General features: G+C 44.2%; 1 protein-coding gene across 1 annotated transcript in view; it reads right to left on the bottom strand.

Annotated features, from left to right (window-relative positions):
* DNHD1 (dynein heavy chain domain 1) overlaps nucleotides 1–17,653 on the bottom strand; it is a 116,354-nt gene that overhangs the window by 72,328 nt on the left and 26,373 nt on the right. Inside the window, exons 11-12 of the mRNA XM_061629760.1 lie at nucleotides 6,901–7,144; nucleotides 6,619–6,776 (exon numbers count right to left, since the gene is read on the bottom strand). Coding sequence (XP_061485744.1) covers nucleotides 6,619–6,776; nucleotides 6,901–7,144 — 402 coding nt within the window. The remainder of the gene's footprint in view (nucleotides 1–6,618; nucleotides 6,777–6,900; nucleotides 7,145–17,653) is intronic.

The raw sequence follows: 17,653 nt of genomic DNA, 5'->3' as shown, positions 1-17,653 counted from the left end.
ATGAGATTTGATGATTAATTAAGATAACTACTGGAGGAAAGTGATTTTGTAATATATTAAGAGACAGGTTTGTTATATATTATAGATCTATAACTGATCTGCGACAAATCGGAAGTCAACATTTTATTTTATTGTATTAGTTATTAATTTGTTTTTTTTGTTGTTTTGTTTTGTTTTGTTCTGTTTTGTTTTTTTTGAAACTTTGAATAAAAAATTATTGATATGAAACATCTACATTTTAGAGGTGGATTCCACCCCCACCCCCCAAAAAAATAGCAATGGAAAATCGCTACATAAAAATCCAATCTACCATGATAGAGAATAAGCAAATTAATGGAAAATTTGGTACCAAATCTGAATTGGGCAGAATTCTAGCCCATTCGTAGTAAGCCAGGATGGGAACAGAGAGGCAGAAACAAAATGCAAAATTCTGCTGTCTGACCAAAACCCCTGGATTCCTCCTCCTATTTTGGACAGGCCTCAATGGCAACTCAGGCTACCAAAGTGTGCCCAACCTTGAAGCTGCCCATGAAAGATGAGGGGTCCTGACCCACTTATCTCTCCCAGTAGAGCCTCTTAGATAACTTCCTTATGAGCAGCCTCTGGAGCATTACTTTACTTGCATGGGATATTAAGGCAATACAGTAGTTTGATAATTACTGCAGTCCCTGCGATCCCCTTTCTTTGGAATTGGGATGTATATTGAACACTTCCAGTCTGTGGGCCATTGTTTAGTTTTCCATATTTCTTAACAAATTAGTTGACAAATTAGTTTCAAAAAAAGCAACTTAATTTGTTTTATATACAAGGCTATGAAAACAGAGACAGAGATTTACAGTGAAACCCTACAGATGTACTCTCAGAAGTCAGCCTCCCTGAACTCAGTAGGGTCTTCTCCTTCCAAGTCCTGTGTGTGTATTGGACTGCAGCCTTAAGCAGCTTCACACAGAGAACAAAGGCTGCCCATCCCAGCAGTGGTCTAAAGGAGCTCAAACATAAAGGTGTTTTGATAATCTGTCAAGGGGTGTGGTCTGATAACTGCTGAGTACAACTAGCAGCAGCTGTGTGTCCTGGGAGTGTCATTCTGTTTCCTGACTCCTAATGGAGCAGACCAGAGAGCGCTGCCTCAGCTGGTCTACAAGTGATACAAGTGAGCTTGCTCTCAGAGAGCAAGCAAACAGAACAATTGAACAGGGAGAGCTAACAGAAGTTTGGTAGTGCAGTTCAGCGGGGGAGTTGCCTAACAAAAAAAGTTCTTGCAGCATGCATCATATACCAATGGGACTCTCCTGTTAAACTTCAAGGAGGATAGGACAAAGCACAGGCCATTCCAATTCAAGTAGAAATGTAATAGAGACTATGGTCAGAAAGGACACTCCAGCGGTGGTGAGAAGTCTGGAGCAGTGAGTGGCCACATTCAAGAGTAGACGAAGAGTTCTTAGGCAGAACGCTGGAATGACAGCAGCAAAGAGAAGTACAGGAGGTGGAAGAAAAGCAGCAAGTTGAAGAAGAGGAGAATGATGAGGAGAGGAACAACAAAGTGGAGGGAACTCCATGGAAAAGGGTGACATGAGCAGAAAAGCTAGAAGACACTCTGCACCAGTGGAACCACTTTCAGGCACTTGAGGATGAGATTGGAGAACAGCCTGCAGATAAAGAATTACAGGAGACCCTGAGGGACATCAAATAAGAGGCTGAAGCTCAGTCAAGCAGAGGTACTGAAACCACACCACATGACAAGAAGAGTAGTAGTAGTGGAGGACTCCCTACTGCGTGGGATTAAAACCCAAGAGTGCCAAGAAAACCTATGGACTTGCCAGGTATGCTGTCTCCCTGGAGAACATATTAGAGATGTGACTGGAAGGTTGCCAACACTCATAAAGCCCACTGGCGCATATCCCTTTCTTCTCATCCACATGGGAACAAATGATAGTGCCTAGCAGAGCTACGAAGAAATCACATCAGACTTTGACGCTCTGGGAAGGAAACTCAACGACTTTGGGGCCCAGATAGTTTTCTCATCCATCCTTCCAGTACTTAGAAGAGGAATAGATAAGAAAAGAAAAATACTCTAGATGAACTACTGGCTACGAAAGTGGTGCAATGTGAGAGGTTTGGATTCTGGGCCCAAGGGAAAATAGACTGCTGGCAAGTGATGGGTTGCACCTCACAAGGACTGGGAAGAATGTGTTTGGCCACAGCATGGAGAACGTCATGAGGACATCTTTAAACTAAATCCTATGGGGAGGGAGATGTAAACTTGGAGGTAACGACTGATGAAGGCCTATGCAAATTTATTTATTTATTTATTACATTTATATACCACCCCATAGCCAAAGCTCTCTGGGCGGTTTGCAGCAAAGTAATAGGAACAAAGATAATAGTCTTCATAAAAATGGAAGAAGGAAGCCATACTGTAAATCACATGGTCTTAGATGTCTGTATACTAATGCCCAGAGTATGGGAAACAAACAGGAAGAACTTGAACTCTTAATACAGGAGGGCAATTACGACTTGATAGTTATAGCTGAAACTTGGTGGGATGACTCCCATGACTGGAATACAGCGACTGAAGGATATAACTTGTTCAAAAAGAACAGAAGGGATAGAAAGGGAGGCGGAGTCACACTATATATACATGTATGTATGTTTGTGTGTGTGTGTGTATGTGTATTCATAATGCATTTTATATATTTTAATTGTATTCTATGCATTTTAATTTACTCAAATGTTTGTGTTTTTATTGTGTATTTTATTATATATGTGTGCAATTTTATTGTAGCTGCCCTGAGTGCCCTACTGTAGGGGAGAAGAGCGGGATAGAAATATTTTAAATAAATGAATAAATAAATAAATAGATAGATAAATAAAATATATGTTAAATATATATATCCTTGCACAGAAATACAGGAGGACAAGCTTCATAGCCTCACCAAGAGTATCTGGATTAAAATTAATGGGGCAAGGAATAAAAGGAATAAGATGGTTAGAGGTTACTACTGACCACCCAATCAGGGAGAAGACGAGGATGAAATGTTTGAAGAACACACTGCCAATGTTTCAAGGAGGCATGAAGTAAGTAAGGGGGGTAGTAAGGAGGGATCTAGTAGTAAGGAGGGACTTCAATTACCCCAATATCTGTTGGGAGCCAAATTCTGCCAAACGTGGCCCCTCCAAGAATTCCTATTTTGACTCAGTCTTCTTCCAAAAAGGGTCTTTGACCCTCCTGACAAACATTAAGTTGAAGGGGCAGGATTGCAGCTTGAGACTGATAGACAAATCATCAAGGAATACCTAATCTTTGAATACTTTGAATGAGTTCAAATCTGCACGGCCTAATGATCTGCATTCTAGAGTATTGAACGAACTGACTGAAAAACTCTCAGAACCACTGCCTATTTCCTTTGTGAAATTGTGGAGGATGGGTGCAGTGTTGGATGACTGGAGGAGGGCTAATGCTATCCTGTTATGTGCTGGCCCCATGTCTAATGTATGTAAATGTCCCATCTCAGAGTCTTTATAATGTATGTATTAACCCTACTGTATAGAATATTACACATCTAGGTATGCAGACCTCCTCATACAGTATACAGTTAAGCCTTAGAAAGTTTAAAATTTTTCATTCCCTGGGCAGGCAGCCAATGTACTCTTGCTTGTATAAACAGAGGAGATAACAGCTTTCATGAGCTGCACTACAGGAGGAAGCTCCTTCCATGGTGTGGATAACACCCGTCTATAACTATTTAACAACTAGTTGGGACATAACTATTTGCCATCACTGATGGACTGTAAATGATGCAGCTCTGAAGGTACATCTGTTCAGTAAGGTCACAGCCTTGATAAAATTCCTATATAAGGTGAGGGTTGTACCCAGCTAGGGGCCAGTCTCCTTTGAACTTGGCTGAAGACACACTGCTGTTATGCTTGCTCCTACTGAGAGCCAGAAGTCTGCCTCCCACAAAGATGAGATGATTCCATTTCATTATGGATAAGAAATAGAAATACTGTATACTAACAGGAAAATGTAACTTCTTTGATGTTGATTCCTTGCAATGTAACTATACAAATATTGCAATGCAATTTGTATAATGTATAAGTCTGAACTAACAGAACTTTATGCTTTCAGATATGTTAACTGTATACTGCAATGTGTATTGATGTACAAACCTGACAAGTAATCCTGAGCCAAAACAAATAAGAGACACATTAGCTAAGGACACTGTATGCATTACATCTGCATTTATACATAACCCGTCAGGACTTTGATCCTGACTTATATGATTCTGATATACTGGCTGAGGCCAGACACATGTGTACTTTGTATAAAGAAGAAATGAATGTATAAAGAATAAACGTTTTAAGAAATATTTTAAGACAATCCATTATTAAAGTCTGCCAAGCCTGAAGAAGTCTTGGGTGGGAGCTCCTACCTTAGCCTGCCTGTTCAGATGGACTGCTGTTGGAGACTGTGCAAACTTAGGTGAGCCCAAAGTCTGACATTTAAGGACTCTGAATGGCCAACAGGCAACAGGAAGAATATCGGAATCCTCAATCTTGTGCATTCACATGACAGAGGCCATCCAGTACCCATCTTCAAAAAGGGCAAAAAGGAGAAACCTGGAAACTACACACCAGTCAGCCTGACATCAGTCCCTGGGAAAATTATGGAGCAGATTATAAAGCGATTAGTCTGTAAGCACCTTGAAAACAATGCAGTGGTTACTAGAACTCAACACGAATTTGTCAAGAAGAAATCCTGCCAACTAGTCTTATCTCATTTTTTGATCAGGTAACCTCCCTTGTAGACTGTGGTAATGCTGTGGACATTATGTATCTCAATTTTAGCAAAGCTTTTGACAAAGTGCCCCATGATATTCTCATTAGCAAGGTAGTTAAACGTGGGCTGGACGGAACAGCTATCAGGTGCATCCACAGTTGGCTCCAGAATCATAGAGTGCTTATCAATAGTTCCTTCTCAAACTGGGGGGCAGGTAATGAGCAGGGTACCACAGGGCTCAGTTCTGGGCCCAGTGCTCTTCAACATTTTTGTTAATGACTTGGATGAGGAGATGCACGGAATGCTTATCCAATTTGCAGATGATACAAAATTGGGAGGGATAGCTAATACCCTGGAAGACAGAAACAAACTTCAAAGTAATCTTGATAAGCTGGAGCATTGGGCTGAAAACAACAGAATGAAATTGAACAGGGATAAGTGCAAAGTTCCACACCTAGGAAAAAGAAACCAAGTGCACAATTATAAGATGAGGGATTAGTTCAGCAATACTACATGCAAGAAAGATCTTTGAATTGTTGTTGATCACAAGCTGAATGTGAGCCAACAATGTGATGTGGCTGCAAAAAGGACAAATGCTATTTTAGGTTACATTAAAAGAAGTATAGTTTCCAAATCACGTGAAGTATTGGTTCCCTTCTATTCGGCACTGGTTAGGCCTCATCTTGAATCCTGTGTCCAGTTCTGGACACCACACTTTAAGAAGGATGCAGACAAACTGGAACAGGTTCAGAGGAGGGCAACAAGGATGATCAGGTGACTGGAAACAAAGCCCAGTGAGGAGAGACTGAAAGAACTGGACATGTTTAGCCTTGAGAAAGCTGAGGGGATATATGATAGCGCTCCTCAAGTACTTGAAAGTTTGCCACACAGAGGAGGGCCAGGATCTCTTCTCAATCGTCCCAGAGTGCAGGACACAGAATAATGGGCTAAAGTTACAAGAAGGCAGATTTGAGGGAACATTAGGAAAAACCTCCTAACTGTTAGAGCAATACGACAATGGAACGAATGACCTAGAGAGGTAGTGGGCTCTCCGACACTGGAGGCATTCAAGAGGCAGCTGGACAGCCACTTGTTGGGTATGCTTTAATTTGGATTCCTGCATTGCGCAGCGTGTTGGACTCAATGGCCTTATAGGCCCCTTCCAACTCTACCATTCTACGATTCTGTGACCTGACAGAACTGTTGGTAGATCTACATGCGGAAATACATTTGCCATCTTATCTACAAATGGCTGCTAGTTTGTATCCAATATATGATTGTGGACATACTAACATGCGCAACTTTGATGAACTTCCTTGGAAAAGTATTATTGGTGGTTTCTATGGCACAATAACCCATAAATAACATTTATTACGATGATGTTGTCTTAACTCTTTTCACTTAGTAACACTTCATTTAAAAATATACACTGAGAAGATGCAGTGAAAACTTTCCCCTGACATTGTCAGGGCTGTAAAAGGTATGGCATTTGAGCTGGCAAGCAGGCATTTGAGGAAGGAGCCCAGGTCCTAGATGCAGTCGCCAGCCACCACTGTGGCAAAATGGGATTGCAGCAGGGGCTATCAGCAGGGAGCAGTCTGAGCCACATCTGGGCAAGGCAAGTAGAGGAGTGCCTTTCTTTCCTACCTGGCCTGGAGGGGTGCAGTGATACTGAAAGGAGGAAAAGGATAACATGGGGACAGTGAGATTGCACATTAGCTGAAGTGGGGTTGAAGATTCCCAGGGGATCATTAAGACTATTAAAAATACAGGTGTGGTTTTGGCCTTACACTTCCACTACAGCAAAGGATATGGCCAGGGATGGGGAAGGGAGGTCCTACCTTCTGGGAGCACTTAGCAATTGTGAAGATATCAGTGCCAACATTCATGTAAAGTTGCAAGACACCAGCCAGCTCTGCAATGAACATCTCACTCCGTTGTGTGGTCTCGTTCAGCAACAGAGACAGAATGTCCTCGTTTATGGAGGTCAGTAGAGGCACTGCAAGGACACAGCAGGTTCAAAAGTACAGACACTGAAAAGCAATGCTCTCACCACTAGCCCAGCAGAGCAACAGAGAGCTCCACTGTGGGCTCCTTACTCCCACCCCCATCCCAGCACGTACGGATGTCCTGATGAATGCCACTGCAGTCCACAAAGAGAAGGAAATTACATGTGACAACAACACATGGCACCTTCTGGACCTGGGTCACCCACGTGCGCAACTTGAGGATTCGATTCACATATTCCTCTGCTGGCCAGCCCTTCATGCTCTCCAACTGGCTAGTTCCCCAGTTATGCACAAAAGTGTAGATCTCGCCCAGCCAGGAGTACTGTCGGCACAGAAGGTGGGTCTCAGTCAGCGCAGCCTGCGGGTGGGGAGAGGGCACCGTTCAGCCAAAGTATTTGCCATGCCAGACCAGGGCCCAACCCTCTGATCTGAAAGCCCCAATGAAGTGGTTTCTCAGTAGTGACAGAAATGAACCCTGCACATGCTCTGAATCTCAACTGGAATGTAGACCACAGATCAAGTGAAATGTGACTGTGTTGGATTTTCTTGGCAATTGGCCATTTACAAGAATGTATGATGTAACAGCATGATCGTCAATATTCACAATCAGTTCAACAATATTTACATCTGACACCAGGTTCTGGGCACTACTTACGATTAAGTGTAGGGTTGCTCCTGCTCTGGTCAGTTCCATCACTATGTTCAAGGGCACAGTCATTTAGGGCATCTAGAACTTTAACCTCTTTGTCTTGACTGGAACACATGTAGCCAGTCTGTGTCAGGTAGTTGAAGTCACCCATTGCTGCAACATTCCCTAGTTTGGATACTTCCTCAGTTTCATTTTTCATCTCAAGATCTCCCTCAACATTTTGATCAGGGAGACAATGGAATGTCTCCATCACCAAATTACTCTTGGAGCCTGGTACCACCACCCACCATGATTTTGTGGAGGAGTCTGCTTCTTCTGGGGTTTCTAGCTTGCTGGATTTAATGCCCTTGTTCACGTACTGAGCGACACCACCTCCAATATGTTCTTCCCTGTCCTTAAAATATAGTTTATATCCAGGGATGACAGTCTCCCACTGGTTTCTCCATTTCACAGGGTTTCCATTATTCTCACTGTATCAGTGCTGTCCTCTAAGACCAAGCACTCCAGTTCTCCCAACTAGGCTTGAAGGCTTCTAGCATGAGTGTATAAACACTTGTATACAGCGTCTCTCTTCAAGTTGTTATTATTATCATATCCTGCCCTTCCTCCCAGCAGGAGCCCAGGGAGACAAACAAAAGCACTAAAAACACTTTAAAACATCATAAAAACAGACTTTAAAATACATTAAAACAAAACATCTTTAAAAGCTTTTGAGACATCTTTAAAAAAAAGGTTAAAAAATATTGTTTTTTAAAAAAAGGTTTAAAAACATATTAAAAAGCAATTCCAGCACAGAGGCAGACTGGGATAGGTCTCAGCTTAAAAGGCTTGTTGAAAGAGGAAGGTCTTCAATAGGTGCCGAAAAGATAACAGAGATGGCGCCTGTCTAATATTTAAGTGTAGAGAGTTCCACAGGGTAGGTGCCACCACACTAAAGGTCCGTTTCCTATGTTGTGAGGAATGGGCCTCCTGATAAGATGGTATCTGCAGGAGGCCCTCACCTTCAGAGCACAGTGATCAACTGGGTATATAGGGAATAAGACAGTCTTTTGGGTATCCTGGCCCCAAGCTGTATAGGGCTTTGTACACCAAAACTAGAACCTTGAACTTGGCCCAGTAGCAAATGGGCAGCCAGTGCAATTCTTTCAGCAGCAGGGTGATATGTTGGCGATACCTGCCCCAGTGAGAAGTCTCGCCGCCGCATTTTGCACCAGCTGCAGCTTCTGGACCAACCTTAAGGGCTGCCCCACATGAAGCACATTACAGTAATCGAGCCTAGAGGTCACCAGTGCATGTACAACAGTGCTCAGGCTATCCTGGTCCAGAAATTTCAGCTGCAGCTGTCTTTACCAGCCAAGGATGGTAAAAGGCACTCCTAGTCACTGAGGTCACTGACAAAGATGGATCCTAGAGCACCGCCAGACTACAGACCTGCTCTTTCAGAGGGAGTACAACCCCATCCAAAGCAGGCAACTCACCAATTATCCGAACTCGGGAACCAACAACCCACAGCGCCTCCATCTTCCTAGGATTCAGACTCAGTTTATTGGCCCTCATCCAGCCCACCACTGAGTCCAGGCAGAGGTCCAGGGCTTGCACGGCCTCTCCCGATTCAGATGTTATGGAGAAATAGAGCTGGGTATCATCAGCATACTGCTGACACCTTGCGCCAAATCTCCTGATGAGCGCTCCCAAGGGCTTCATATAGATGTTAAACAGCATGGGGGACAAGATGGTACCCTGCAGCACCCCACAGCACATCTGCCAGGGGGCCAAGTAAGAGTAACAGGGCGCACTCCCCCTGTCCTTCTCCCAATAAAGGTCATCCATCAGAGTGACCAGCTCAGTCAGAGAAGTTGCCAGGCAGCAGGGTGGATGGTACACCAGCAGCAACCCTAGTTGACTATCTCCTCGGTCTGACACCAGGTGCAGGCCCTCACAGCCAGCTCCAAGACAGAGTGGTTTCCTGGTGACAGAACTGGAAATTCTGTAGACCACAGCAACTCCTCCCCCCCCCACCTATGCTGGTATTTCACCAAGTATCCAGGTAGGCAAAGCTGAGTCAGACCAACTCCTCCCAGCTCACCCACCCAGGTCTCAGTAATGCACACCAAATCGGCACCTTCATCCACAATCAAATCATGGATGAGTGTGTTTATTGTGTACCGATCTGGCATTATACAACACACACAGGCCAGTGGGCACAGCAGATGAGCAACGAGGAAACCATCCATGAGAGGAGTGGCAGCAAGGTACAAGGCATAGATAGCCTTGCCCTCGTCTTCTATAGTAATTCACCACCTCTCCATGGCTATACTTCCCTCTACCCATGATCACTGAAATTGGGGTGGCATCACCCATGTTCCTCCTTACTAAGACACCTCCTAACACCTGATATGGACCCAGCAATAGCCCACCAACAAAACCTACCTCAGCCAATTATCCCAGTAGGCCTCTGCGAGAATTAGGAACAGTAAGACCCACCCAATATTTTTCACACAGGGCACATATACTCCCCCTCTGTCTCACACCCAGGGAGGGCCAGCCTTCTGCCATTTACAGACTCTCACTCTGAAGGTATCTGATGACTTTCTCCTATCATTCAGTTCACTGCACAGGCTCTCACCCTGCGCAGGAACTACACATGAGCCATACGCCCTCCCCACTACCCAATCTCTTCCAGATTGGTTAGGAAAACAAAAGACAGAAACAGAACAGGGTAGCACCCTCGGCCTCGGGACTCCCGAAGGGCAACTCCCTACAGTGGCGACCCCACTGGCAGCAGACCTGCCACCCAAGGGCAGCTGGGCTTTTATGCCTTCTGACCCAAACAAGAGCTGATGCAAGAGGCTGCATGATTAACTGCAGCCTCTCTCTGGAGCCAGGATCAGGCAGGGGGTCCCAGTCGTCGCAACACTTACCAGGGACTTCAGCTGTCTCAAAAGACAGCAACCCAAGCAAGCACCCAGATGCTCGGATACACACTCCCAGGGCAGGTGGTCTTTAGTCCCACTAGTGCTTCAGCTGTCCCCCTTTAAAACATCTTTTAAAAAAACTTTAAAAACAATTTCAGACTGGGATGCAGACTGGGACAAGGTTTCTACTTAAAAGGCTTATTGAAAGAGGAAGATTTCAGCAGGTGCCAAGGGGTAAGTGCCACTTCACTAAAGGTCCGCTCCCTATGTTGTGCAGAACGGACCTCCCAGTAAGATGGTATCTGCAGGAGGCCCTCACCTGCAGAGCACAGTGGTTGACTGGGTATATAAGGGGTAAGACGGTCTTTCAGGTATCCTGGTCCCAACATAGGGTTTTGTACACCAAACCAGAACCTTGAACTTAGCCGGGCAGCTAAGATATTCCAATCTCTTCAGGAGAGGTTCAGCAGGTTCATGGTGGACTTATTTGCTTCCAAAAGGAACCATCAGACAAAATGCTTTTTTGCGTGCTTGCTGAATCAGGGAGCCAAACTGGTGGATGCTCTCTTGGTCAGCTGCCCCCAACTCCGTTGCTATCCAGGATGCTCAAAAAGATCTGGACAGAAAGAGCTAATGCAATTCTTTTGGCACTTTTCTTTCAGCCTGTAATACCGTGGCCTCTCTGAATTGCTATCCTGTGCCCCTCCACTCACAATGCCTAGGTCTAGGCCAACCTAGAACTAAATCATCATTGTTGGCTTTTTTGGCTTCATCCCAGAGAGATTTGTTCTGAACTGGACCCTCCTCAGCTCCTCTCGGATTTCCCTCCAAATCAATTTAAAAGCTGCTCTGCCACCTTTTTGATTTTAAGCACTAGCAGTCTGGTTCCATCCCGGTCCAAGTGAAGCCCATCCTTCTGTAGAGGCCCAGCTTGCCCCAAAATGTTTCCCATTGCCTAACAAATCCAAACCCTTCCTCCCAACACTGTCATCTTATCCACACATTTAGATTACAAAGCTGCACCTGGCTGGCTGGCCCTCCACGAGTTGTTTTAGGGTAGGGCTATACACAGCCCTCCCAATCCACCACATGGCCCAATCTGTGGACCCTGAGGAGGGCTAATGCATTCTGTCTCAAAGATGGGGCCACCCACCCACTCTGGATCTGTCCCCAAAGCTATTGGGGGCGAGGTTAGGGGTTCTTTTAAGTTAAAAGTATGGTTCGGAGGGGAGGAAGGAGATGTTATGAGAGCAGGCAGGTGAGAGACAGCCAAGGAGTCAAAGCCGCCACCACTATGATGGAGGTCCAGCAAGCCCAGTGCAATGCCTGATGGGGACTGCTGCTGCTGCTGCGGGTGATTGTGGGAAGGAGTGCAGCCACCGTCTCAGAGAAGGATGCACCATCTGCCCCTCTTTCTCTCTCACAGCCCGCCGGCATCCCCTCTGGGAATGCCCTGGTCCAGCTCCATTCTGGCTCTTGCACTCCCTCCACCGCTGCCAGCACCACCATCATGTCCTGCATGCACAACAATTTCTTTCTTCATGCCCTATGCCCTACCCCGAAAGCCCCGGATCACTCTGGGCCACTTTACCCAACTTGTAAGAACATAACAACGTAAGAACATAAGAAGAGCCTGCTGGATCAGGCCAGTGGCCCATCTAGTCCAGCATCCTGTTCTCACAGTGGCCAACCAGGTGCCTGGGGGAAGCCCACAAGCAGGACCCGAGTGCAAGAACACTCTCCCTTCCTGAGGCTTCCGGCAACTGGTTTTCAGAAGCATGCTGCCTCTGACTAGGGTGGCACAGCACAGCCATCATGGCTAGTAGCCATTGATAGCCCTGTCCTCCATGAATTTGTCTAATCTTCTTTTCAAGCCATCCAAGCTGGTGGCCATTACTGCATCTTGTGGGAGCAAATTCCATAGTTTAACTATGCGCTGAGTAAAGAAGTACTTCCTTTTGTCTGTCCTGAATCTTCCAACATTCAGCTTCTTTGAATGTCCACGAGTTCTAGTATTATGAGAGAGGGAGAAGAACTTTTCTCTATCCACTTTCTCAATGCTATGCATAATTTTATACACTTCTATCATGTCTCCTCTGACCCGCCTTTTCTCTAAACTAAAAAGCCCCAAATGCTGCAACCTTTCCTCGTAAGGGAGTCGCTCCATCCCCTTGATCATTCTGGTTGCCCTCTTCTGAACCTTTTCCAACTCTATAATATCCTTTTTGAGATGAGGCGACCAGAACTGTACACAGTATTCCAAATGCGGCCGCACCATAGATTTATACAACGGCATTATGATATCGGCTGTTTTATTTTCAATACCTTTCCTAATTATTGCTAGCATGGAATTTGCCTTTTTCACAGCTGCCGCACACTGGGTCAACATTTTCATCGTGCTGTCCACTACAACCTCAAGGTCTCTCTCCTGGTCGGTCACCGCCAGTTCAGACCCCATGAGCGTATATGTGAAATTAAGATTTTTTGCTCCAATATGCATAATTTTACACTTGTTTATATTGAATTGCATTTGCCATTTTTCCGCCCATTCACTCAGTTTGGAGAAGTCTTTTTGGAGCTCTTCGCAATCCCTTTTTGTTTTAACAACCCTGTAGAGATCCAGGGCTATCTGAACCTGACTCTGCCAATGCCCAACAGCCTCTGAAGAGGCTCGATTCATCTCGGGCCTTGGCCAAATACAGAGCACAGCCTTATTTTATGATTGCAACTGTTTAATAGTTGTATATATTGTGGTAACCCACCCTGGGACCTTATGGTAAAGGGCGGGTAAGAAATCTAATAATGAATATTAAAAAGTACAGGCCCAAATATCATAGACTTGGAACAGGCCTATAAGGCCATCAAGTCCAACCCCCTACTCAATGCAGCAATCAAAATTAAAGCATACCTGACAGGTGGCTGTCCACCTGCCTCTTGACTGCCTCCAGGGTTGGACAGCCCACCACCTCCCTATGTCATTGGTTCCATTGTTGTACTACTATAATAGTTATAATTTTTGCTGACATTCAGACAAAATCTGGCTTCCTGTAACTTGAGCCGATTATTCTGTGTCCTGCACTCTGGGACGATCAATAAGAAATCCTGCCCTTCCTCCATGTGGCAACCTTTCAAGTACTTGAAAAGTGCTATCATATTTCCCCTCACCCTTCTCTTCTCAAGGCTAAACATGCCCAGTTCTTTCAAGCTCTCCTCATTGGGTTTTGTTTCTAGTCCTCTGATCATCCTGGTTGCCCTCCTCTGAACTCATTGCAGTCTGTCTGCATCCTTCTTGGAGTGTGGTGTCCAGAACAGGATGCAGTACTCAAGATGAGGCCTAACCAGTGCCAAATAGAGTGGAATTAATACTTCACATAATTTGGAAGCTATACTTCTGTTAAAGCAGCCTAAAACAGCATTTGCCTTTTTTGCAGCCATATCACACTGTTGGGTCATATTTAGCTTGTGATCAACAATCCCAAGATCCTTCTAGCATGTAGTACTGCTGAGCCATACATTTGGTTTCTTTTTCCTAGTTTTAGATCTTTGCACTTATCCCTGTTCAATTTCATTCAGTTGTTTTCAGCCCAGTGCTCCAGCCTATCAAGATCACTTTGAATTTTATTTCTGTTTTCCACGGTATTAGCTATCCCTTCCAATTTTGTATCATCTGAAAATCTGATAAGCATTCCCTGCACCTCCTCATCCAAGTCATTAATAAAAATGTTGAAGAGCACTGGACCCAGGACTGAACCCTGCAGTATCCCACTTGTTACCTCTCCCCAGTTTGAGAAGGAACCACTGATAAGCACTCTTTGAGTATGATTCCGTGGCCAGCTGTGGATGCACCTGATAGTTGTTCCATCCAGCCCAAATTTAGCTAGCTTGCTAATCAGAACATCATGGGGCACTTTGTCAAATGTTTTGCTGAAGTCGAGATATATTATATCCACAGCATTCCCACAGTCTACCAGGGAGGTTATTGGATCAAACAATGAGATAATATTAGGTTAGCAGGATTTGTTCTTGATAAATCCATGTTGGCTTCTAGTAATCATGGCATTGTTTTCAAGATGCTTACAGATTTACCGCTTTATAATCTGCTCCAGAATTTCCCCAGGGATCAATGTCAGGTTGACTGGTCTGTAGTTCCCAGATTCCTGGTTTTTGCCTTTTTGAAGATAGGGACATTAGCTCTCCTCCAGTCATCTGGCATTTCACCCATCCTCCATGATTTCACAAAGATTAGGCAGTGGTTCCAAGAGTTCTTCAGTCAGTTTCTTCAATACTCTAGGATGCAGTTCATCAGGCCCTGGAGATTTGAACTCATTCAAAGTGATTAGGTATTCCTTGACCATTTGTCTATCACTCTCAAGCTGCAATCATGCCCCTTCAATGTCACATTTATCAGGAAGGTCATAGATCCTCTTTTGGGAGAAGACTGAGCCAAAGTAGGAATTGAGCACTTCTGCCTTGTCTTTGGCATCTGTTATCATTTTGCCATCCTGATTGAGTAGCTGTGCCACCGTTTCTTTTCTCTGTCTTTTACGATGGATGTACCTGAAGAAAGCTTTTTTGTTGCTTTTGGCATCTCTCGCTAAGCTCAGCTCATCCTCATATTAATCTTTGGGAGACCCTGCTTCTGACATATCTCCACTGGAAGAACTGTTCATTTATTTCTGCTCTGTTTCCTGTTTCTTAACCAGATGACTGATCTATATGATGGCCTGTCCTCTTAATCCTTGACTGCTAAACTTACTCAGGAGTCTTTGATTAGGATCTTTGTCAAAAGATTTTTGAAAGTCTAACTCAGGGATCCCCAACCTTTCTGGGCCAGTGGGCACATTCCAAATTTTGACAGAGAGCTGGGGGTGCCAGTCCCAAAATGATTGTCATGTGATAACTCACAATGGCTGCCCTAGGGGGCTTGGCATAACACAAATTAGGCAGTGCAGTCATGCTGATGCTTTCCCCATACTATTTCCATACTAGAACAGGCTTTATTTGTTGAATTTCTGCCTGCCTTACAGCTATTAAAGTCACAGGAACTCTGTTTTTCCCCAGTGATATTCCTAAACCAAAGTCTAGGCTGCCCCATTAAATACAAAGAGACTTCTGAGTAGAATGTATGCCATTGTACTGTACAGTGAACTTGAGTGCCTGGTCTTTTAACTCCTACACAGCAGGAAGCATGACTAAATTTTTGCATTCTTTAACATCCACACTTAGTGCTTAGTAGTATTGCCGCCCTGGGGTCCTACTGGAAGGAAGGGCGGGATATAAATCTAATAAATAAATAAATAAATTTGCAGAAAATAACTTCCAGGGACTACATGATCTCAGACAAACTCACCACAAGAAAGATGCAGCCTAATCACTAGGGGGAAAGGAAAGACAAACTACAGAATTCCAAGGACTAGAAAATAAGACAGAAACAAGGAAAGTGCAATAAGGGAGAGGAGAAAACAGCAGCTGTTTAGGACCCCAAGGATTCCTACTGTCTGTAGTTCAAACAACTCAGTCATCAGTCATAGCTCTGACTTCACTCATAGGTTTAAAACACTGACAGCCAGGAGCAGCCTGGACAGCTCATTTCACAAAAATTGCTTAGAAGTAATTTTGCTTCATAACATTCTTTCTAGAAGAGCTAGAGACCTACTTTTTGAAATAAATGAAAGAGAACCTGGGGACCCTACCCTGGGGCACTAATTAAGACCATTGTAGCTGCTGGGTTAATGATTCTACGCCTAATTACACAATGTCAGCTAGATCATCTGATCTATATGCTTGCTGACACTCTGAAAGAACTCTGAAAGACTAGTGGGACAGGATTTACCCTTGCAGAAGCCATGCTGGTCTAGCTCCAGCAAGACTTGTCTTCCTCTATGCTTGGTAATTTTATATTTAACAATCACTTTTGGAGGCATGGCTGGGTGCCAAGCTTAATGGTGGCTTAACTGCAGAGCTCCAGTGACCGTGGGACAGTAACGGCTTGAGAAGGAAGCAATATGAAGCACCTGAGGATCCAACAGTAAGCATTGCAAAGATTATGCTGAGGGGAGCAGATTGGCAGTCTGCAAAGTTTAGAAAAGTGGGAGAGGGAGAAGCAATAAGCAGCTCTTTAGCTGAGCTGTCAAGTGGAAACAAAGACACCAATATGGCAAAGGGTAATGGCAAAGGATCAAGTGGTACAAAATTTAGGAGGCTTTTAGCTGATAGCTCTGACACTGACAAACAGGTCAGTAAGCTGCAAACAGCATTAATGGAACACTGGGGAAATGTGTTACCACCACTTGAGTCAAAAATAGAGATGCTATTGTCACAAATAGCAGATTCAACTAAGACAGCTGATGAGGCTATGCAACTAGGCCTTGACAACCAAACTGAACTTGAGCTTATCAAAATGGTGACAGCAGACTTGGAACTCTGCCAGGAGAAATGGAAGAATAGGGAGTCTATGTGAAATTTCTGCATTCAAGGTGTCCCTGAAAAAGAAGAAGGGGCAGATATGGCTACATTTGTGGTTGAATGACTCACCACTTTAAATCTTGGGATCCCCATACCAACTGATGATATTCAAGACTCACAGGTCCTGCCCAGAGACAAAGTGGTGGGTTTGAGCGCCTACACACTAAGGAAACAATATTCAAAGCTTTGAGGAATTTTAGGGAATTTAAATATGGTGAGGCAACTGTAGAAGTGTTTCAAGACATATGCCCTGAGACTGAAACAACGGAGGGTATTCTGGTCCTACACCAAAGCACTCAAAATGTGGGTTCTCCTACAGATGTTGGAGGGATTGTTGTTTAGCATAAGGGAAAATTCTAACTGCCTCCAATGATTTGCAAGCTGAGCACATGTTTCAAGATCTCAACATGCCCCTCCCTGAAGCGAGTTCCAAGGAACTGGGAACAGCAACAGTGGCGAATCTGGCCAGAATTGGCAAAAGCAAAAGGGGAGACGGGAGAATCGCAAATACTCAATTGCTTCTTTCCCTGCTCTCACTGTGTTCCAGTGTTTATAGGTTCCAGAATCAGAAACGTTATCTTTTTGACCAAACGGCTTCCTTCTTATGAGGCTATGCTCTATTTATTTATTATTTATTTACTTACTAGATATATATATATATATCCCGCCCTTCCTCCCAGCAGGTGCCCAGGGCGGCAAACAAAAGCACTAAAAACACTCTTAAACATCATAAAAATAGACTTTAAAATATGCTACAACAAAACATCTTTAAAAACATCTTTTTTAAAAAAAAAAAAGCTTTTAAAACATCTTTTTTAAAAAGCACTAGATTGAAGCA

This window comes from Rhineura floridana, chromosome 5, assembly GCF_030035675.1.
Source record: "Rhineura floridana isolate rRhiFlo1 chromosome 5, rRhiFlo1.hap2, whole genome shotgun sequence".
NCBI lineage: Eukaryota > Metazoa > Chordata > Lepidosauria > Squamata > Rhineuridae > Rhineura > Rhineura floridana.
This window is presented reverse-complemented; position numbering and strand designations above follow the sequence as displayed.